This window comes from Lathamus discolor, chromosome 17, assembly GCF_037157495.1.
Source record: "Lathamus discolor isolate bLatDis1 chromosome 17, bLatDis1.hap1, whole genome shotgun sequence".
Classification (NCBI taxonomy): Eukaryota; Metazoa; Chordata; class Aves; order Psittaciformes; family Psittacidae; genus Lathamus; species Lathamus discolor.
Window position 1 is genome coordinate 2,152,503 of NC_088900.1, and position 22,884 is coordinate 2,175,386.

Below are 22,884 nucleotides of genomic sequence, written 5' to 3' on the forward strand. Positions count from 1 at the left end.
ACGCTGGGTACTGCCCCACTGAGGATCTGCACTGGGATTGCTCTTCCTGCTTTGGAGCCCGAGGGAAGCTCTCGTGGCATGATTCAGCCCCTTCATCTGTAATGCAAGGAGAATAATTACTGGCCTTGGAGAATGGGGAGGTGTAAAAGTGCAGTGAGCTGCCTTCGATTGGCCACATGCTGCTTGGAGGCAGAGCAGAGGTGGCGAAGCTTTTCAGAGAGCTGGGCAAGGATTACTGGGTAGTTTGGACGGGAATTTACCCCTTTGATGCCAAATCTCAACAGCTCTGGGGTGAGAGTCCTGCTTCCAAACGTGGTTTGGGCAGGGAGCACAAATAGCTGTGCCCTCCAGCGAATGACCAGCTCCATCCTGTGGATGATAAGGGCATGAGATGAAGCGAAGGATGTGACTGTACTACTACACTATTAGCTGGGTCTCTTTCTTGAGCTCTTCTGTGGCTTGGGAAAGCAGAGAACCTCTTCTTGTGAGCTCTGAATCAGCAGCGGTGTTTGCCAGCTAGACTGTAAGTGCAGCAGGGTGGACAGGCTGGCTTGCCTGGTTTGTGGCACTGTGTGTTCTGAAACCTGGCTGCACGCTCGGGCACACCCAAGATTCCAAGTCAGTTAAGGTCCTGTCTGTCTAACGAGCTGCCAATGCATCAGCTTAGGCCATGATTTAGCTGGGGCGGGGGGGTGCATCGGAATTGCCCATTTCTGCGTGGTTTATTACAAACAAGTAGAACTGACCCGTGCTCACCTGCCTTTCCACAGAAAAGGAAGTTCAGCTTCAGTGTTGGTGTCCCCTCAGCTGTTTAAAACACGCGAACAGAAACTGTGCAGCTTTGACTTTTCACTTATTCCTCTCATTCCCCTCACTGCGGTGGTGCAGAGGACAAGGATGTGGGTATGTAGTGAGGGGTTTTGCTGGTTCATGGTCCACCTCCTGCTGTCTTTTAGACAACAAACTGCCTGATGTTCTCCCAGCTATGCCTCTAGTGGGGTTTGGTGAGACTGCACATGCTGGTAATGTGCTTACTACCCTCAAGCAGGAAGACTGGCTGTGGAATCACCCACAGATTCACACGTGTGAGAGGTGAGAAGCAGTATGTGCTCTCCTAGATGATGCTCGTCCTCTCGGGGATGAGGTGGCAGGCTGAAACACTGCCCAGGTTAGCCCTGCAGAGCTGCTCTAGTCCATTCTGCAGCCCCAAAACAGGGTCACTCTGTACAGGGACTCCCTTCCTCTCAAGACAATCTATCCCAGCATTAAGGTGTCCTTTGTGTGAGTTGTCCTAACATCCAACCAAGATGTCCCTCACTCCATGAATAATTGGTAAGCTCTGACGTACCAGGCTCTTCTACCAGTTCTCTGAAGCTCAGACATTTGTTGCTGGTGGGGTAAGGAAGGGATGTCCATGGGATGAAGGCGAGCCCTCAGTTCCTCCCACTGCATGGCAGGGAGATGTTGGGAACCCTGCCTCACCTTGCAGCCCATCTGCTACTGAGAGAGGAAAGCACTTCTGAAGAATCCACCAGAACAGTGGTTCCCTATCAGCCAAACACAAACTTGGCTTTCTAATTACAAAGGACTCATCCCTGTGACTGGGAGCTCTTGGTCACAGCTACTTAAAACCCCAGTTGGAAGTGCACTTGCAGTACAGGAACACCGTTAAAAGCAAACCTCAATGCAACAGCTTAATAGCTTACTGCTTGTCATGAAGCTGTGAAACTGAACTTACTTCCTTAGAGGAGCAAAGCAGTGCAAAGGGAGACCCCTAAAGCTGCAGTGACTCAAGGGCTTCTGACTGTCAGCCCATGCCCCGAATTTCACTGTATAACTGAGAATGCAGGAACAGTTCTCACCACAGGTTCACAAGCAACTTGCTTAAGCAGTTTTAAGGTCCTCAGTGGCAAACAGTTTGAGCAGTCCTATTTGTCTACACCTAGAAGCATATTTTGGCATGTATGTCTTGTAAATACCCAGTAGCCAGTGCTTCCCCAAGCACAAACTGATAAATACTCCCTTGTTGCCAAAAATGCATTCAGAATGACACCAGAAGGCATTAAAGGCACTCACCGAGTTTCAAACTATGCCAGCATCTCTGCAGGTCCTTGTTAACTCTGCTCTTTCTTGCAGTGAGTGGTGTATAACCACCTGATCCTGGAGCTCTGAAAGACCAGCACATGTTGGCCTCAGGGACCTTTGATCTGAGAGGTGAGTTACTTTGCTCCAGGTCTCGCAGCCTGGAGGAGGGTGAGCAAAAGTAATGTTAGAGGATGTGGATGGAAGGCTTAGCAAGTTGGATGCTTCTAGACATAAGGAAACAAATTGCCTCTGAAAAGATCTACCTCTGACGCAGCAGGTTTGAGGCCTCTGTGCAGGATGCCATATACAAGATTAATCCATGCTCAGATGGGTTAAACCACATCGAATGGGTCACTTGACATAGGATGTGTCATCCCTGAATTAAATCATTAAAAGCCCAAATTCAAGCTACTCATCCAGGATTCTTTTTATAGTCCACAGGAGGAGATGCTTATATCCAGAGAGTGATTCATCCTGCAAGAACTCGTGTCAGGCAGGCACAAAAGCCAAATCTATGTTGACTTTGCTGTAGTTTCTGTGGTTCAGGTTTGCCACGTGAAGAGTAAGTAACAAAGGTTGTGTATTTACCTAAAAACTACACCAAGGCATTTGGAAAATGCAGATCAACTGTTAAAAAGTATGCAGGTTGATGGCTGACTAGCTATTGCTTTCGAAAAGGATGCTTCAGGTAACCTCACGGTGAGTTCACTGGGTTATGAGGGCATCCTACTAGAGGTATGTAAATACAGATTTCCCCCATGATTTAAATGAAAGAGAGCAGCTGTTAAAGGTTAGAAAGGCTTCAAGTAGCCTGTGGCAGCTTGTGTCAGAAGCAGTGATTACATGATACTCTCTTGGTGGAAATAAACATCTAACCCATGGGTCTGAAGAAATGAGGCTCTTGGATAACTCCAAGGAGCCTCACGCTGTGATGGAAACAGGCTGCACTTCCACTTTTTAACTGTAAAAGGTATAAAAGCAATGATGCATCAGACTGAAATGCCCTTTAGTTTGAGTTTAGTAGGGCTGGAGAATGGGGGATGTCAGTACAATACTGCCTCTAGGTTTCCTTCCTCTGCATGCACACTCACTGCAGTACTCCGCAACAGCTTTCAGTGTCCAGAGCAAGGACATCGGAGCAAACTCCACCTGAAATATTCCCTCATCCAGATACAGCATGCACCAAACAAGTAACTCAAGCCCCCTCTGTGCCCTTCAGCCTACTGTGTACTAGCTAAAAGTTACTTATTAAACACAAGAGCTCTTTACCTGTAGTAGCTTAAGGGTTATTTTTCAACCTGAGTGAAAGCAACTCATCAGAGCCACAGAACAGGCTTTTCTTTGTTCTTGGACACTGGGACTAAACACATCCCATCTAATCCAGCATGGAGCCATTTGGAGTAAGCCCCCGCAGTGACTGATGCTCTTTCCCCAAGGATCACAGCCTTCAAAAGCAAAGAGAACAGGCCAAAGTGACCCAGCAAAGGTTGCTCAGAGGTTTACAACCAGTCTTAGCAAGAGTCCTGAACTGCAGGACTATTCCAAGCAGCAGCAACAATCTGAGATGAGCTAAACTCACAGCATTAGATACAGGTTTCTTGTTCTCAGCTTAATACTGTCAAGGCTTCCTGTGTCCAGTGACAAATTCACATCTAAGGGGCTTCACAGTCTAGCCATCCTTCAGCACTTCATGGTAGGTTTGGACATTGAAGAACTTGAACTTTATTAGTTATGAACAGAAGTAACATGGTGGGATCACCCTCATTATGTTTTGAATTCAGAGGGGCTCTTTCACAGATCAGGAAGTCACTTGTTATCTCTTTAATTTCTTATTTTAACTTCACAACTAAAAGGGCTTAAGTACATTGCCACTTCCATCCCAAACCACAGCCCTTCTGCTGCCTCCTCAGCTATATGTACAAAAAAGGTACAAAGTCTGACAGATACGCTCAGAAAACCATTACCACTCCAAATGCTGTTCCTGAGGTGTCTGAACCAGAATTTAAGTACTTGCTTTCACATGGTGTACTGATGGGCTCTGCTTATTCCATCTTTTGTTACTGAAATACCCCATTTCCTCCAACCTACCCCTGAAGTAGGTTAGATATTGAGCAGGACACAGCCCCAGCCCAGCATTGGGGAAGTGCTGAACTCCAAGACTGGGTTCTTTCAATAGATCATATTCAATCACACATAATTCAGAGCAAACCACACAGGTCAAGAAAAAAGACTACAAGAGAAATCAGGTTAAAAACCATCTTACAGAGAAGATGGACAATCTATTAGCCCTTGGCAAGCCAGACAGTCATTGTACACAAAATACAAGCTGTACAAAACCAAAAGGAGGTGGAGGAGACATCTCTGAGGCTTTCTGCACTTTTATTCTTCTCCTGGTCCAACACATCTTCTGATCTCACTCCAAGGAAGCTTCAAGGACACGTCAGAACAGCCACAAATTCATCTCTGGGATGTGCAAAATTCAAACAGATTTACATAGAGATAAAACTGCAAAGGGAAAACCAAAACTAAAGGCCAGGATCATGGGTTAAAATATTCCTGCCGAGTCCAAGATACTACACTCTGGATATAGCTGAAAGCATATGCCATACTTTTATAACCAGCTGCAGTCTTTTTTGACTGAAAAAGGGTTCATTTGTTGAAGAAAAGTAAAGGAGGATCCTTCTGGTGAACATTTCCACTGCATTTGCTGCCAGACTTGCTCATCCCATGACTATCTCTTCCACTCCTCACTCTTCCCCATGGTTACTCGCTCTATTACAGCCATAAACCGTCTTGACTCTCATCCTGCCTTTGACATGGAAGCAGGATCTGTTCAAAAGGAGTTTGAGCTCAGGGACTGGGGAGAGCTACTTTAAAAGTCTATAAATAGGACGCTGAATGCATTAGGGGTCTACTTCCAGGCCATGTTCCAAACTGGTGCCTGAGCCACCAGCCTAAGTCACCTATATTGACTCCAGCAAAAGGAGCATCTTCTTCAGGAATCCGAAAAGCCACTGATTAACCCCTTCCAAACACATTTCCCTGGTTAAGGAAGGCCCAAGCTCATGTGCTTTGTCTACAACCCAGAATGCACAGAAATGCTATTCACAAAAAGCCTCTTGGACGGGAAGAGACCAAAGGAAAGGAAGATGTTCCTTAAACAATCAATGACACACTGAACTTGGCTTTATGTATCCAAACTGAAACATTTTGTTCTGTAGGTACAGCATCTCTTGCTGTGGAACTGCTACCTAGACATCACAATGCTGACTCCAGACAGGCAACGTGACAGAATCCAGTCCCATCCCTCGCCATGGCTGTGGTTAAGCTGTCTTGGGTGGTGGGATGGAGGGTGACAGTGGTCTCAGGGAAGCTCTTGGACAGCGATCCGTTTCCTAACAAGTGTTCATAGTTGGTCTTGGGTCTGTTTTGGAGATGGAGCTGTTGTCACAACCACAGTGGAAACTGCTTTAGTGGATCCAGACACTGTTCCCTGCTGGAGGTGGGAGGCTGGAACTGTTTGAATTCGCACCTGTTTGAAATGGAAAGGGAAAAACTCAGCTCATGTCAAGAACAACCCAGTGACACACTGCACTCGCATCACGCTCTGAAGCACATCATCTGCTTCTGCTGCCAGCAGACATTCATGTCGATGAACAAGACCAAACACCAAAACACATCAGGAACAGAGTATGTCACAAGGCGATCACTCCATCCACTGTTCATGCGGGATGGTGGGAAGAGATTTCAGGATTAGAGCTGGAGACCTAAAAACTAGTTGGAATAAAAACCTATGTCAGCTGCTTTTACAAGTTTTCTAAAGAAGGACTTGGATCCATTGGATAGTTCACTTATCAGACTTATTTCTAGCAGCAATCAATGAAGATTTAATTCTTTGGAATTACAGAACACTTCAGTTTCCACACACCAAGATGGATACCGAGGCAGTGATGTGGTTTCTTCCAGAAATGGTGATCCACGGAAGCCGAAGTATGTCTACTTGTATGTCATACAAGTATGTCTACTTCGAGGAGCTGGGAACATTTCCTGACAGGAGCTTTGGGTTGACTTTCATTATACTATCAGCACTTCAAAACCCATATGTGGATGGAGGGAAGGTCAAGGAGATGATGCACTGCACATGCTTAGTGCTGTCTACCTGTACTTTTTATGGAACACCATGTGTCAAAGTGTTAAATCCTCATGGAAATGCTAAATCCTAATAAAGCAAATAATAATCCTCGGTTCAGCTGCCATTACCTGCGTGGCCTGGCCTTGCTGCTGGAGCTGCTGGAGCTGCTGTGCAGTCAGGAAACTCACAGGCTTGTTGCCAGCGATCAGTTTTGTCCCTGCTGGCATCGTAGTCAGAATGATATTTCTTCCTAAGCCACTGATGCTAAGGAAGGAGAATTTGGAATGGTTAGTGAGCAGCACAGCAGGGTAGGTCTTTTATAGTCACAAGCTGTTCTTCACTTGCTAGGAGATGAAAGTTACTTCTTTGATTTATTAATGACTTTAAGTAGTGTTTTCCCCACAAAACTGGCCAATAAACAAGTTTATCGCTATTTTAATTACTTTATTGCATGAATTATTACCCAGTTCTGCACCATGCACATCACTCGGTTACTCTGATTTGACCACAGCGCTTCTGAAGGAACACAGGAACGGCCAAGCATGAAGAATTCTGCCTTCAAATATTAGCTAAGGGAAACATGACCAGAATTTATGGAAGAACAAGGGAAAAGACTTCAATATCTGAATGCCAGAGGGATTTTCACTGAAGCAGTTCACACATCCCTGGTTTCTTTAGCAGAGATGGCTTCAGTTTACGTGTGGTTTTAGGTATGTCACCAGGTTAATTCTTGCTCCAACACACAGAACCGATCTAATAGCTGGTTTCAAGGCAAAGATCAATTTTTCTTCAGTGTATTTGCTAGTGTATGTCTCAGGGCACCTAAACAAAGACTGTTCTCATAGCCAGACACCTATTCCTTCAGTTCTTGCAGCCAATGGACCTATTAACAGACTGCAGGTCTATTCCACCTTCTATTCCCCAGGAACCTGCTGAACACAGACCTCCCTGGCCTATCTCTAAAGCCAAACTACCGGATGCAAAGTACTCACTTGGCCCCAAGGTTGCCCTTGATGATGGGGGCAGTCACCACGCTCTTGCCTTTCACTGGCTGGCTGATCACTGACAGAGGCACTGTTATTCGTGCTGGTAGCTTCCCCTAGAGAAGTTGGAGAACACATGAAAAGCCATGGGACATTTAGCAGAGAAACTGTTTGACAGCATGCAATTACTGCTCCGCTTGCTTTTCAGGAGCCCTGGGAGTAGAAACCAACAGCAGCTTCGCTGAGGAAATCTGTGCTCCATTTCAGGCTCACTGCAATTCACCTCCATCTTCACAGCCCTGAAAACCTGCAGCATCTTGGCACACTGTATTTCTCTGGGAAGGATCACTGTATCCATGACTTTTACCCTTAGGAAGCTATCGTAATGCAGCCTTCATGATCCTATTTATGGTACCTTCTGCTCTGGGCATTAAAATGGTATTAAATGGGAAAATTGGTAAAAAGAAGTTAATATACGTGACAAGCACTTCTAGCTCTGGCACCATTCCAAGAGAAATGATTTCAGAGGTGCAAGGCCTGAGCTGCAGAAGGTACAGGTAAGCAAAGTTTATTTCAGAGGGAAGACATAGCTGTTTCCTGCTCATCCAGCATTTAGCTGTAATTCCACCACCACAAAACTAGTTACAGACCCAGCTTCCACAGTACCTTGTGGATGGTTTTCAGACCCAAACCACTATATTTCAGCATTGCCCTTTCTCACCCACCTCCAGAAAAACATTAGCATTACTTACTGCCTGAGATGTAGATACTACTGTGGTGCTGACGGGTACCTGCCGCACAGCAGTGGCTCCTGTGCCTATGGTTATGGGAGTCCCAGCAGCTCCTGAGGCCACAGCAACTGCTTTGGACACTGTGGCACTCATGGTTGGTAAGGAGACAGCTGAGGTATGGACTGTGCCAGGCACGCTCACTGCTGAGGAGGAGGGTGCTTGCTTAGTGTGAGTAGCTACAGTAATAGTCTGCCCAGCTTTTTGGGGCATCACCCCCAGCCCCTGCACAATTCTTATGGTAGCAGCTGGCTTGGCCTCAGTGGATGCCACTGTAGTGATGGCTTTGCTCTTCTGATCTGCCACAGTCATGCCCAGTGCAGGCATCAGTCGGAAAGCAGAGCTTGTTGGCTCTGCAGTCTTTAAGTCAGGAGTCACTTTAACCACTGTGCTTCCAGCTGGGCTGGAAGAAGCCGAAGTGGCTGTGCTCATCTTGGCTGGAGAATCAGCAGTCTGGACAGGATTGGATGTCACGTGCAAGGTTGCAGAGATGCCTTTCCCACTGGTGCTGCTTCCTGCAGCTGCTGTGAAGAGGTCCTGAGTCAGTTTGACTGTAGTGACTTGAGATTTGGCCAGTGTGGCCATCATGTCTGGGGTGATCCGCAGCACAGTCTGGCCCTTGGCATCTGTGGTGATGGAGGACGGGGGGAGGCGCAACACATCCTTTCCCTGGATCCGAAAGTTGGTCGCTGTGAGGGGGATGCCACTTCCAGGCTGGGTCTTCATGCCAAGCTGCCCTGTGATAGCCACCTGAAGAGACCAGAACAATGGCTGTATCAAACCAGGATGCAGTCCAAGTAGAACTTCCCTATAGGATGGTGTCTGCTCCCAGCAGAATTGAAGCAAAATGATGCCAGCACTCAGGTATGCTACTGAAAACAGTTTTGTTTGACTATCAGATGGCATTCCCAAAACCATATACAACCTGGAATACTGTGGAGCTGATTTCTTTTCCAAACAAGATGAAGGACAGATCAACATGTGAAGATGGTTCATTAAAGAACCTGCACTACCACGCTGGTAATACGTTATCAACTTCACTCTCAGACTAAAGCCAAACCACTAGCTATCAGGAGGAAAATTAACATCCCAGCCAAAACCAGGACGCATCTGTACTCTATACTGTACAGGCTCTAACACACCAGACCAACAACTATCTAAATCTGCACGGTAAATCAATTCATACAGCATTGTGGCTCACAACAGCTTTATCTTTTCACATCTGCTATCACATCTGTCATGGCAAAGAGGAAAAAACTGGGTTGCAGAGCCAAACTCCTTGTCTCTCCCTCTCACCTGCTTGATGATGTTCTGGCCAGCCACATTCTGGATGACAGTGGTGGAGGACGTGCTTGTAGCAGAACTGCCTGGAGAGCTGGTTACTGGCTTGACAGCAGGACTGGGCGCTGCAGACAGTCCTGTCACAGTGATGCCTGTCTGTCCTGTCACGGAGCTTCCTGGTCTTTGCACCTGCACTGGGCTGGTTTGAGTTTTCACTGGGAGAGTCATCACTGCCTACAGCAAGACACACAGGCAGCCTGTGATGCACTAACACAATACTAACAGTCTAATGCTCCTTTATATTGTGCTTTAGCTTGCAAGTTCTACGGACTTTTTCCTGTACTGCTCACTCCAAGTGAAAAACACCACACCAAAACACTAGAAGCAGTCAAGATTAGGAGTCAGAGTTAGCCACCACTTCCACGCAGCCAGACTCACCTGAGGGAGCACTTTGGTTTGCGTGGCTGTAGCTGGAACACGGATTTGAGGCACTGATGTAGGCTGCTGCTGCTGGGTTACCACTGGGGCTTGCTGAGACACGGCTGGGAGGCTGGGCTGGGCAGTGACCACCCGGACCTGTGGCAGCCCTGAGGACGTGGTGTGACTGACCACCCGGGTGGGAGGTGCCTGTGGCCCGGGCTGTGAACTCTGGGCTGTGGAAAGCAATGTCCCGAGCTGTGGCATGGTAGGGGATGATACCAGAAGAACACTATAGGAAAGATAAAGCCAGCAGGTGAGCAAAGAAGTAGAAATGACTGAGAAAGGAGCAGCAACATTCACAAGTGATGTATGAGACAGCAAAAATACCTTTGGCTGGGTTTTGCAGGCTCTGATGCAGCACTGGATATGCTCTTGCTAACCACAGACACTGGAGGGGGTGAAATAGGTGTTGCTGGTAATGCTGGCGCAGTTGGTGTCACGGGAGTCACAGGAGTTGGTGGCATGCTGGAGTCACTCAGGCTCAGCTGGCTGGGCTCTGATGTGCTGCTGGGGACTGCTTTCACTGAACTCTCCTTGCTGCTGGACTTCTGCAAAGAAACCATGTCAAGAGTGAAGGTCCTCACAAAAACTAGGTTTGAGTGAGCTGAGCACTTTAAGCTGAGCTCTGTATCGTTATGATTGATGCCTCAGTGCTATATCCTGACCTCACACATGTCTGCCACCCTTAACTGCAGCCACAAGTGGGATGGTGCATATGGCTGCTCCTGTTCTCGGGGAAGAGTGCATCTCAGCTGTGACAAACATTCCTGAAGTGCACGTTTCCACCTTGGTTAATTTGCCAACAGCAATTACTTTATTGATATTTGATATCAAAACCAACAAAAAGACATCCAAACCCTGACAGCTTCAGCACAGCAAGGGGGAGAGCAGAAAACATGTTTCACACACTCTGCTACAGATTAACCTCAAAATGGGATGTGAAAGGCCATCCCTAAGATAAAGAGCACAAATGAATTCCATTGACCTTTCTGTTGACATCAGTGGGGATAACAATGGGAGCTGGAGGAGCAAAACTCCCTCTTTCCCTTTTCACTTTGTGCACTGGTGTTAGACCAACACTGACATTCATACCCATAATGAATCAATAACTCAAATGTGTGATTTTCACCAGCCACTACAGATGCAGAATTTAAGGATTAAATCAAGCCCGTATCTCCTTCCCAATCCCAAAAGCATCTGTGGAAACCTGATTTACCATTTTAGCTGGAGGTTTTGGCTTCTGCTGAAGAGCTTTCTTGGCCTTTGCTGCAGCAGCTTGAGCCTGGTGGATCCGTTCTGCAAATCCAAATGAACGGTTATTGCTCCTGGACATGAGCAAACTGATTTAAGAGAGGCCGGTTCAGAAGTGTTAGTTTGCCTTCAGACAAGAAACTGAACACACACAGTCATGCAATACTGCTGAGTAAAAATATCAAGTCAAATTAGACAGGAAAAGCTGAAAATAAGACACACAAGAAGTTGTGAATATACATACATTGCACAGAGGAGCCTATTTTACATAGCAATACTTCAAACTGACACACTGCTCTGGAAGATTGGACTTACCAAACTCTTCCTCACTCCTGTCCCGGTGCAGGTAGATCCACAACTTGCGTCCAATGTCGTATTTCACACAGGGATCCTTCTCATAGTGTAATCGATCCAGAGCACCACTAACAACAGTGTTAACCTGAAAGCGCAGGATTCACAGAATAATGCCTCTGCTTGGGCTAGCCAAAAGGCACAAACAGCAAAGTAAAACCTCAGTAAGCTGCTAGCAGTTCTCATCTGAGGAAGAACTGACTGAGAGCAGCAGCACAGGGAGCTGTTTGCCACCCTGGGTTAAATGGAGCTTCCACTGAAGCTAAAAGCTTTGAAAATCAACTGTTTCTGATGGCACAGTGCTAATTCTATGGCTTTTCTAGCTGTTTTTTTTTTATCATCCTGAGTTTGGTGCAGATTTGCCGCTGCACAGAGTAGAACATAGCTCCCTTTTCCTAACCAAAGTGGGACAAAAATCATCAAGCCTTAGCTACTGAACACTGCCTGGGTCTGTGCAGTGTATTTAAAGGAGAATCTGTCTGAGGCCAGACATAAAAATCAACTTACTTGAGCACTTGTAACATCAGGAGCCAAGAACTGGGAATCTTTAAGCAGCTCACAGATTTCAGCACGAGTTCCTTCTCCATTAGGAAGGCGAGCAGCAGCGTCACGAACTAAAACAAAGTCAGAGCTTAAAACTTGCAGCTGCATTCAGGTACTTCAGCAGATACGTTTGGGTATTGCTTCCTTACCCCTGCTCTCACAGTGCTAACATCTAGTCCCCATGATCCCTCAGAGGTATGAGCAGAGATTATAAAGGACCTGAGGTGTCCCTGCCTATGGCAGGGGGGTTGGAACTAGATGATCTTGAGGTCCTTTCCAACCCTAACTATTCTATGATTCTATGACCTTTTTAAAGCACATCCACTGTGCCAGCTTTGTGCTAGCAGTGGTGAACTTGGGAACTGAACCCCAGAATGACTTCAGGGAACAGAAACCACCACTTGTTGTTTTTCAGTTAACCGAGTCTTGGAGTGGTGACTCTCTTCTCTGCTTCCCATTTTCTCCCAGATCAACAGCAGCATACAGATGCTTTCTTTTCTAGTTATTCCTGTTCCCAGCACTTCATAGAATCATAGAATGGTTTGGGTTGGAAAGGACCTTACGATCGTTCACAGTCCCAACCCCCTGCCATGGGCAGGGACACCTCACACTAGACCATATCACTCAAGGCTCTGCAAAACCTGGCCTTGAACACTGCAAGGTGAGGAGCATTCACCACTTCTTTGGGCAACCCATTCCAGGGCCTCACCACCCTCACATGGAAGAACTTCATCACCTCTATTCCATATAATTTATTTCTTCTTCACTTATATCAGCCCATTCTGCCCACTGTTTCCCTTTATAATGCAGACTCCTAAACTCATTATTTGGGGAGTCAAGGAGCCTCTTTCATTCTGAAACACCTTTTCCTGGCCATCACCTTACCGAGGGACAAGATGGTGACATACGCTGGTCTGTCTGAGCGCAGCAGGGAATGCTCTCGGGCTTTGTTTAAGGAGGTTTCCTTGTCAAACACCCCCTTCACAGGACCAACAACTGACTCAAAGCCGTGCATACGGAAAGTGAAAGCTTTGTGGGGCTGGCTGTAACGGTAACGCTCCTGTGTTTGGGAACAAGAGGACTGGATTTAGCAGGAAACATAAAGAGCAAAGTCTTAAGGCTTCTGCCACGTTTATATTTCAGTTATTATCCTTCTCTAGAATGATAATTAAAAAAGCTTTTAGAAATAATAGAAAGAATAAGAAAGCAAGCTTTTTTAAAAGCTAAAGGCTCAAACACTACTGCATAAACTTACTGTGGATCACAGACTACTTCAACAAGCACCACCTAACCAAAGCGTGCACGTGCAATACATGTGCTTCATTGTTAAGCAGCTGCACAGACTGGGGAGGTGCCAGAGATACACCTTCTGCCTACCAAACACCCTTCCCCCAGCAACAAGAAGCCCTTTCTTCCTCCTGTAATGTGGTAAAAGAGATTTCCAAGGGTTTTCCAACTTGTGCCTACTAAGATATAAAAGGTAACTAAGTGCTTGGGTGCACTTACGGCCACTTGTCTTCTGCTTGCACTAAGTGCTCAACAGTTCTAGAGATAGGTCAACCTCATATGCCGGGGGATAGAACAGGAGATTGAAAGGCTGGCACTACCCATTTAAATGAATTTTGCCCAGTACTCATTGGAAATATAGATGGGTTTGAAGTGAGCAGCCAGTCTATGTTAGTAAGATGTAATTAAGGCCTAGATACTTACTTCAAGACAGAAGAAACTGCATTAACAAAGTCTGTGTAGAGTATAAAACTGCCATCCCATATCAATTCTCTTCAGTGGCCAGTTGTTTCCACATGAGCATTTAAAATCAAGAGCATTTTCTTCTTACCTGCTCCTGAAACACACGTTTCTCCTCTCCGGTGCTAGGGCGGACTACGTAGTCAGTCCTTCTGAAACAAAGGTCACCATCAGTTCTGAGCAACAACAGTCCCAAAGAACATCCCAAAGGATGAGTCACCTCATGCTTTCTGCAAATCCTTCTGACCAATTTCTGAAAGCATTAATGATAATATAAAGAGATCTTAAAATATGCTCTAGGCACTCCCTGAAGATAAGCCAAGACCAGAAATACTTTCCTCACCAGGACATAAGCTAGATTACAGGCTAGCTCTGATAATATATGCAAATCTGGAGAAAACCAGTTGGTTTTGCAAAGTTACTGCATTTGTAACATCACACTAGCAAGTTCCCTCCTGCCCCACGATGTGAAATCACTTTAAGCAACCAGCCCTTCAGATCCAGAGGAGCAAGGACCAAACTTCACAGCTGCAACACACACTGCAGAAGCTGCCAAGCAGTATTAGTTACTTACACTCTGGGAACTGGCATGGTGGCATCTGAGCTGTCTTCATTTTCCTATCAGAAAGCAGAGAAATGTCAGTGTTGGATGTAACCCTGTCAGGTTTTGTGCTGGGGAAGGCAATAATGTTTCTGACTCACTTTGAAAAAAGTCTGGTCTTTGGTCTCCAACCAGAGCTGAAACAGTGCTGCCAACTCCTTCTCATGATCTTGGCACGTACCTAGGCCAAGAAATCAGGGAAAATAGGAAACATAAGTCCTTTATTTGTTATAAAGCCAGGTGCTTGTACTTCCCAAGCCGCCTCTTACTGCTTTCCCCTCTCTATGCCTCACCAGTCACAAGGCATCTCCCACACCACAGATGCTCCAATTTCAATACCTGAAGACATCCAGGGTGTACTAAAGTGCTAAAACCCTGTTATTCTCCTGTGTTGGTACAAAGGGCCCTGTTTCAAATCCCTGCACAGTGGGCAAGGCACTAATTTTGAGTTACAGCCACCTAACACTTGCAGATGGTTCCTTCTCTCCAAGTAATTCCAGTCACTGCATCCAGGAGCAGAAATACATTTCTAGATAAACTCCACCAAAAACTGTGACAGGGACCAGAGGAACTGCTTCCTGACTCCAAATCTCTGCCACTTGAAACCTATAAATCTGATTGCTAGAATTGTTATAGTTAAGAATGGAAAACTCCTGCTAGTAGCTAAATGAACAAACATAACCACAAGCCATCTGTAATTCAGTCAGTACAAGCCCAGGCACATTGATTATCAATTTGCTCTTTAGTCTCTAAGAATGAGAACAGTATTAGTTTGCTCCAGAGAGAAGCTTAATTCATTTGTAAGAATTAATAATTACTCAGAACAACCAGAAGGAAAACATGAAGGAGTTCAGATTTGAAGGGTGTTACTGTTAGGTCAAGCAACATAAAGAAATACAGTCCAGTGCCTTTGCTCACTACTTCTCTGTCTGCTGCTCATACTAACCTCAAATCCAAACCACATCTGTGCTCAACTAAAGGAAAAGGTCCAACCAATGAGTTAACAGATCTGCCTGAAAAGTAGAATCCTGAAGAGAACAACAAACCCGTACTAGAGTGGAAATCGCAGAACATAAAATACTCACCAAGCAATTTCCACTGCTGAGTTTTCTCCTTGAATTCAACATAAGGCGAGAAGCTGGAAGGAACATCTACAATGAAAAGTGCCCGTGTCAGAGACATCATACAGTCATCCAACCCCCAGATCCTACTGTGGCAGTGCAAGCTGTTGAGTTAGACTCATAATGACAGATAAAGCACTTCAAGTGAAGGGCATCTCTACATTTAGACTTGCCCAAAGGGGAGGTAAACATCTCACAGTAACAGTGCAAGCACAAGAAAAGGACAGAACAGGATAATGAGTCTTTCGCTGAGATCCTGTTTAAGCTGTGGGACACCAGGAACTGTTACTGTACAGTAACTATTCCTAGGCTCATGGCGAGCAAATTCAGGGTTTAGAGTATTCACCAGTATTATAGAGAACATCAAATACTCCTGCTGCAAAGGCCACTACAATCTACACTGTCTATTCCCTTAAAACTTCCCACTAAGCAAGTGAGAACCAGAGTAATTTAGTTTGAAAGGAACGCCTGCACCTTGAGCCCCAGGTCAAAGCCAACTACATGTTTCCAGGGGCTTGCTCAAGGCATCACCTAGTTTATGTTTTATCATCTCCAAAGACAACTAATTTCTTCCTGCTTCAAAGCTTCCACCTGAAGTGTGTGATCTGAGCAGCATAAACTGTCCAGAGGCACTTTTACACACGTTTTTACACGCTCAGGAATTAAACTGGGTCTTATCTACTATCCATACACAAAACAGGCCTACCACAAGCAAGAAATGTCAGCCATGAAGCCTATCACAGAAGCACTGTGAACAGTACAATGACTTATTGTTGTGATGAATTAAACGCAGATTTGAGCTGGCCCAGATTGCCCAAAGAAGTGGTAAATGCCTCATCCTTGGCAGTGTTCAAGGCCAGGTTGGACGGGGCTTGGAGCAACCTGGTCTAGTGTGAGGTGTCCCAGCCTATGGCAGAGGGTTGGAACTGGATGAGCTTAAGGTCCTTTCCAACCCAAACCATTCTATGACTCTATAATATAAACCAGCTCTGATTAGAACTGAGGTACAAGCATCATGAGTATTTTTAACAGCCACTCTCACCTCTGCTGTCACCTGTCAAGTACTGCAAGGCGGGTAACACCAGTTCAGACCAGTTAGGGGCAAAGGAGAACCAGTTATTTAGTGCACTGGCAGGAGAAGATTGCCAATCTAGAACTTTATCTTCAAGCTGAAGAGAAAAAGAAACGCTCTATTAAAGATCTCACACTTTATGGCTGTTTGAATAGAAAGGAGCTGAACACAGCCAGGGGACAAAGAGATTTTTTGGTATGGAAATAATCACCTGACATTTTCAAGTAACCATCACAAAGTATTTCAGGCAACAGACACCACAAAAGGGAAGAAACTTCCCCACCATCTCTGCCCTTCACATACAGAATGTATCTAACCATGATCTAAAAAACAGGTATGGAAAGACTTACAGATTAAACTGACTAAATTTATGTTCACAACAGGATGTGGTGTGCACTCCCAAAGGGTTTCATCTCTAGTAGGTAACCTATATCTTCATGTGGGACAACTCTGAAGAATTATCACCATTACACAGCCATAAACCCCTCTATCCCCTGCAAAGGTTCCTAGATAAGTGGGTGGTGCCTTACAACAGAAAGAGTAGCAGGTCCTTCCAGATACAGTATCTCCAAAAGAAGGGAAAAAAAGTTGGAAGAGATCTCATTTATTCCTAGGCATGGCTTCATCTCTTCGAGAGGTCTGCAAATGAAAGAGCACAAGCAGAGTAAGTTCCCTGAGTAAATATTCACCTTCACATACGTCAATAAAAGCTATGCATTTCACAAGCTACACAAACCCAAACCCTACAGAAGTCCCACAGAAAACTGAACTCCAACATCTACTGCTCTCTCCACCCTCAGGCTCTCGGGTCTCTCTGAAGCACTTACTCCTCTTTGACAGATGACAAGGGAATGGGGGAAGGATCCTGAGACATTGATGGGATCCCATCTGCATTGCTAAGAGAGTCAGCCAGATCTTCCACCTCGGATTTAATAATCTTCAGCTTTTTTTTCTTCTTATCATCCTTTTCCTTCACCTTTTTCTTGAGGGTTGCAAGGTCAAATAAAGCTTTAGATATAAAAGGTAAGAAGGATAATTAAAAAGCTTCTTAGCATATTTCAATGAGTGTCATAAGCTATATGTTGAAACATCCATTCAGAAGTACAGGCAGTGTGTAGGTAGCACTCATTCACACATCATTTATTCCATCTTCCCAGTCATTTCCATGAATCTTTGGATTTCCCTTCAATGCACTCTGGTTTAATAGAAAATCATTAGTTTTTATATGAAATTAGAAAGGCAAAGGAGCTACTGAGAGCAGAGATACAAATTAGCTGAATGCACCTTCAGTAGGAACTGGATTTGGCTGTGAGCTACTGAAATGCAGCAACTCCCAACCAGAGCATGGTCAGCAGCTACGTGAAGAGCAAAAGGATACAACAATCCATCAAGACTAGATCCCTCCTGAGCTCTTCCTACACACAGGATACCCTGTGGTACACAATTCTGGTGTCCAAGGCACTGACCTGCTAAGGAACCTTTCCTGCCAGCATTCACTCGGGTCATGATGTCCTCAAGAGTCACGTCTGTTGTAACTAGATCAGGGTGGTCCTGCACAGGACAACGGGACAGAAATGAAAACTGGGAAAGGACAAAGTGTGTGAAGCTAACAACAAGGGTACAGACAATAACCCAAGTTCTGAAGTGCATCTAAATACATGTTACAACAAATGGCTGAAGAATACTTTTCTGCACCCCAAAGAAGTAGCAGTCATTTTGCCAGCCATAAGTACCCTGGGCTAGAAGACTAAGAGGTAAAATGCAGTCCCACCCCCCCAACCCTGTAACATCTTACAGGGTGCCGTTTTCGTTTCTCATGGTGCTTCTTCAGCATCATCTTCACATCATTCTCCCCAATTTCTATCTTGTCTGCAAGGAAAAAATATGTTATTCAGGTTATGTGCATAGTGAGACACTTCTCAGAATGCCATTTCTGTCCATTCCCACTTCAACCAATCCTTAAATTTCAATGACAGAATTTTCCTTCCTCAAATTTCTTTTAATCAAACAGTTTATTTCAATACTTTCTTCCTTGGTTCATCAGATTTCATTGCTGATGAAAAGTATGGAAGTGAATAGAAGCGAGAACCACATGAAGGGTTTGCAGACTTGATTACAGTAACACATACACCAAGACATTTCTAACTGGACTATGCTAATGCCTCAAACATTAAAGGCAACATATAACAGAGAAATCAGTAGCATGACACAAACTGTAGCCTTCCAAGGAGAACAAGATTCAACAGGACGAGCCCACAAGATCAAACTGGAAGAGCCATCTCCTTTGGAGACTGCAAATATGAAGCACTACAACACTTCCCATCAAACCACTGATTTTCAGACTGATTGTTGCAGGCTCTCAAAGTCATTCTCACCCCTAAACCTGTATCAGCCCCTAGTTTGGTTCTTACCTGCTGTTTTCATGTCCAAGGTTGACAATGTGGGGATCACCCTCAGAGGAACTGGTGGACTTGGGCAACGTGATGGAGAACTTGGAGGCCAGGCACTTAGATCTAAACCAGAGAAATAAATATATCTCTGCAATTCCTAACACATTCCTACATTAATCCTATTATCACAGCCAATAAAACTGGAGTCCAGTTTCCATCCTTCTATCAAAGACACTGTTACCACATCAAAATCTGCCTTTCTCCATTCACACCTCTAGTCTTTAGCTCAACGCAGGCATTACCTTCTTCATCAGAAGACAAGGTGGTATCTCCACACTCCTCTTTCACTTCCCTCAGAATCTTCAGGTAGCGCCGATGTGTCCGTCTGTCCCGTTCTTGCGAGTCATAGGAGGTGGGTGAGTAGTGCTTCCTCCTCATGGTCATCTCAGGGCCTCCTTTCCTGGCTAATTCCAGCAAGTACTGGAAGATGAGATACATGTCATGTTAGTTGTCTCAGCTATAGCATTGTAATTCACAACAGATAAGCTCAACTCGTGCTTTCAGCAAGTTTAACGTGTGCTAAATACCTCAGCTCTTTATGAAGAGATAGAACAGCATCTGCCACACATTTGATTTTAAGACCAGCATTTTAGACCAATATTAAAAGGAGGAAAAAGGCAAGGTGAAATTCCCACACCCTCCTGTGCAAACATGGCAGTAACTCCCTGTCACTGTACCTGGACTGTTGAGAAGAACCTAATCATAGCTCCAAGATCCACTAATGCAGCTTCCATGTCAAATACATAACACAGACTTGGAACACTGTCTCTTTTGAAGGAAACACTCTACACCCCTTATGGCTACAGAGAAAATAACTGTGCCCAGAGAAGCTGTGGCTGCCCCATCCCTGGCAGTGTTCAAGGCCAAATTGGATGGGGCTTGGAGCAACCTGCTCTAGTGGAAGGTGTCCCTGCCAGAACTGGATGAGCTGTAAAGTCCCTTCCAACCCAAAACATTCCGTGACGCTATAAACTTCCTACGTACTTCCACATTCTTTTTCCCACATTATTGTGGGGCGGTTTAGAAAGACAGACTTTCCTCTCCATCCATGCACCCTGTATGATTCAATGTCTAACCATAATGAAATTATGTGGGCAAGTATTTACAATGCAGAGACTACATTCAGCAGTTAGCAGAGAACAGTATTCACAAAGGAGGATCTGATCATGGATTTACAAGCATCAGAATCAGGGGTTTGTATTTATTCCATAGCAGTGCCCAATGAAGCTGGGAAATTCATGTAAATAAATTCATGTAAAGAAATTCATGTAAATAAACTGGGCAACCTCACTTTGTTTCAGAATGACAGAAACAGCAGAAAATGAAGACAGAATAACTTGTTAATGGGACAACAAGGTGTAAAGGGGCAAATGCAGGACACGGAAAAAAGATGCTATACACAAACAAGAGCTATGGGAGTTTCAAAACCTGAAATTTGCTAACAACAATTCTGATATTCTCATAAGGGCCGCAAAAAAAAAACCAACCCCAAAACCCACAGAAAGAAAAGACCTCTGAGAATTGTGAATGCACAAGTACCAGGACACTTCGTTGTGAAGACAACGTACCTGTTGCCAAACACAAGAAAGCACAGATTCCCAGCCTGGCTTTGGCTGGAAGGGACCTTAAAGCTCATGAAGTTCCAACCCCTGCCACGGCAGGGACCCCTTCCACTGGAGCAGCTTGCTCCAAGCCCCCGTGTCCAACCTGGCCTTGAGCACTGCCAGGGATGGGGCAGCCACAGCTTCTCTGGGCACCCTGTGCCAGCACCTCAGCACCCTCACAGGGAAGAACTCAAGCCTAAGAGCTCATCTCACCCTCATAGTAAAGAACTTCCTAATGTCTAATCCCAATCTCCCCTCTTTCAGTTTAACCTTCCAGTTCAAGCAGCAATGACACTCACGTTGCGGGAAGCTAGGATCTGCTTGAGCAGCCGGTAGAAGTACTGCTGCTGAGAGCTCAGGTACCGCTTGTACTGGGACTTGAAACAGAGCTGCCGGTACTTCACCACTTCAGGATTGAAGTGTCCATCTGGAAGAGGTAAAAAACACTTGAGTTCCTCACACCTGAGGAATGAACCCCGACAGCACCCAGTGTTTGTTACACTCGCTGACCACGGAAAAGCTTCTGGGCGATGTGGAGTGGGTTCCCGAAGCGGAAGTTTTCGCCGCTGAACAAGGCGGTGATGAGCTTGTTCTGGTGCTCCCGGTTGTTTTCAGGGAAGCGAGGCAGGAATTTCTTCAGGTGCTCTTGCTGGGCATCTGTCAGCACCTCCTGCCATGTAGACAAGCTGACAACTTCGAAGAAGATCTCAGGCTAAAGAAAGCCAAAAACAAGAGCGAAGGAAATGAGTCGATGTCCTGGACAATTCTCTAGCCCTTAAGGCTTTCTGGGGTGAAGTAACAGAAGTCGCGCCAGTGTCTCACCAAATGCAGAATACAACAGGGCATGAAGAGAAAAGATAAGGAATTAATGATACTAATAGCAACAAGACAGTAAACTCAAAACCAACAGTACCTTCTTCAAGGCAATTTTAAAGTAAAAGAGATTGTTACCTAGAAAAAGAATGTATCAAAATAGTATTAAAAGATGTTTTCATAGAATCAGAATCCCAAACTGGTTTGGGTTGGAAAGGACCTTAAAGCTCATCCAGTTCCAACCCCTGCCATGGGCAGGGACACGTTCCCCTAGAGCAGCTTGCTCCAAGCCCCTGTGTCTGACCTGGCCTTGAGCACTGCCAGGGATGGAGCATTCACCACCTCTCTGTGGTAAACAGGTGCCTCAGCACCCTTACAGGGAAGAACTCCTGCCTTGGATCTAACCTGAACTTCCCCTGTTTCAGGTTGAACCCATCACTCCTTGTCCTATCGCTCCAGCCCCTGATGAAGAGCCCCTCCCCAGCATCCTCGTAGCCCCCTTCAGACACAGGAAGGTTGGAGTTCTTTCCCAGGACAGTCAGAAACATTTCCCTCCTCCCCCTTTGCTCTAAGCCCCACAGGAGAGAATTAAACACATTCACCAAGGCTCTGTGAAGATAAAGCACCGCCGCGCTACTCACATCCTCCAGAAGGTCCTCAGGCAGGCTGACCCTGGTGGTCCCCAGCATGCAGTCCTCCATGATGCGGGTCCTGCTTCCATCCCCGCAAGGTCCCAGCTCCAGGGGGTCGGTCAGCATGTGATCCAGGGAGTCCATCCTTCACCCTGGCCTGCTCCTGAACAACGGCAGCGAGACTCTCAACAACCCCAAATGCCTACCCCAGATGAGGAATGATGGAGAAGGTGCTTATTTAAAGGCAAGGTACAGAACTGGGTGCTGAGATAACTAAGCGATCATAAAATGAACGCAACTGTTCCATTGCAACACCAGTCACGACAACAGAGCCCTTCACAGTGTCAGACATGCCCTGGGAGAGGCAGACTGGGAAGCAGAGGTGACCCCGTTCACTTCGCTTCCCACCTTTAAGCTGTTATCAGTAAAGAACAGGAAAATAACAGATGTAAAGCCTCAAAACTGTTGCCAATAGAGGTAAATAACAGGACAACGCTATACCCAAAGCCTAAAAGCGATATTAACGCGCAAACCCGACTTGTCTAGCGTTGCACCCGTGAGCCCCGTCCCCCTCACGCACCAGCTGCCCCGACCCACACAGAACACTTTACACAGACGCTGAAAACAGGGCCGGCAACCGGATAAACCCCCAAGTTCCATACCCGCTACACCGGCTCGGGGCGCGACTCTCGCAGCACCAGCACCGCGGATACCCCCCTCCGGGCCCGGAGAGCAGCGGGACAGGCCCCGGAGCTCCGCGGCCCCGGCCCGGCTCCCCTCAGCCCCGGCGGCGAGCGCTGGCCGCGGTGCGGGGGGACCTGTGAGGGGGCAGCCCCCTCACGCGGCCCGCACCGGAAGGCGGAAGGCGGGTGGTGACAGCGCATGCGCGATGGTGTCCCCGGCGCCGCGCCTGCGCGCAGCGTAGCGTCGCTTCCTCCTTATCGCGACAGC

General features: G+C 46.1%; 1 protein-coding gene across 3 annotated transcripts; it reads right to left on the minus strand.

The window, feature by feature from the left end:
• Positions 1 to 4,327: 4,327 nt before the first annotated feature.
• NFRKB (nuclear factor related to kappaB binding protein) lies at positions 4,328 to 22,805 on the minus strand. 3 transcript variants are annotated; one of them, XM_065697074.1, is made up of 26 exons: positions 22,596 to 22,805; positions 21,943 to 22,096; positions 20,999 to 21,200; positions 20,788 to 20,915; positions 19,127 to 19,304; positions 18,846 to 18,947; positions 18,230 to 18,303; positions 17,901 to 17,985; positions 17,262 to 17,442; positions 16,965 to 17,073; positions 16,405 to 16,531; positions 15,327 to 15,392; positions 14,343 to 14,422; positions 14,215 to 14,258; positions 13,732 to 13,789; positions 12,780 to 12,954; positions 11,859 to 11,965; positions 11,316 to 11,439; positions 10,966 to 11,045; positions 10,077 to 10,297; positions 9,708 to 9,978; positions 9,285 to 9,503; positions 7,953 to 8,738; positions 7,210 to 7,316; positions 6,346 to 6,481; positions 4,328 to 5,617 (listed from the first exon to the last, which is right to left on the minus strand). In XM_065697074.1, exons 2-26 carry the CDS (start codon positions 22,075 to 22,077, stop codon positions 5,492 to 5,494), a joined length of 3,921 nt encoding a protein of 1,306 aa, XP_065553146.1. In that variant the 5' UTR covers positions 22,078 to 22,096; positions 22,596 to 22,805; the 3' UTR covers positions 4,328 to 5,491. The 3 variants fall into 3 exon arrangements, with proteins under 3 accessions (XP_065553146.1, XP_065553144.1, XP_065553145.1); XM_065697072.1 differs by having other exon boundaries at positions 13,732 to 13,792; XM_065697073.1 differs by lacking the exon at positions 22,596 to 22,805 and having other exon boundaries at positions 13,732 to 13,792; positions 21,943 to 22,580.
• Positions 22,806 to 22,884: the final 79 nt, after the last annotated feature.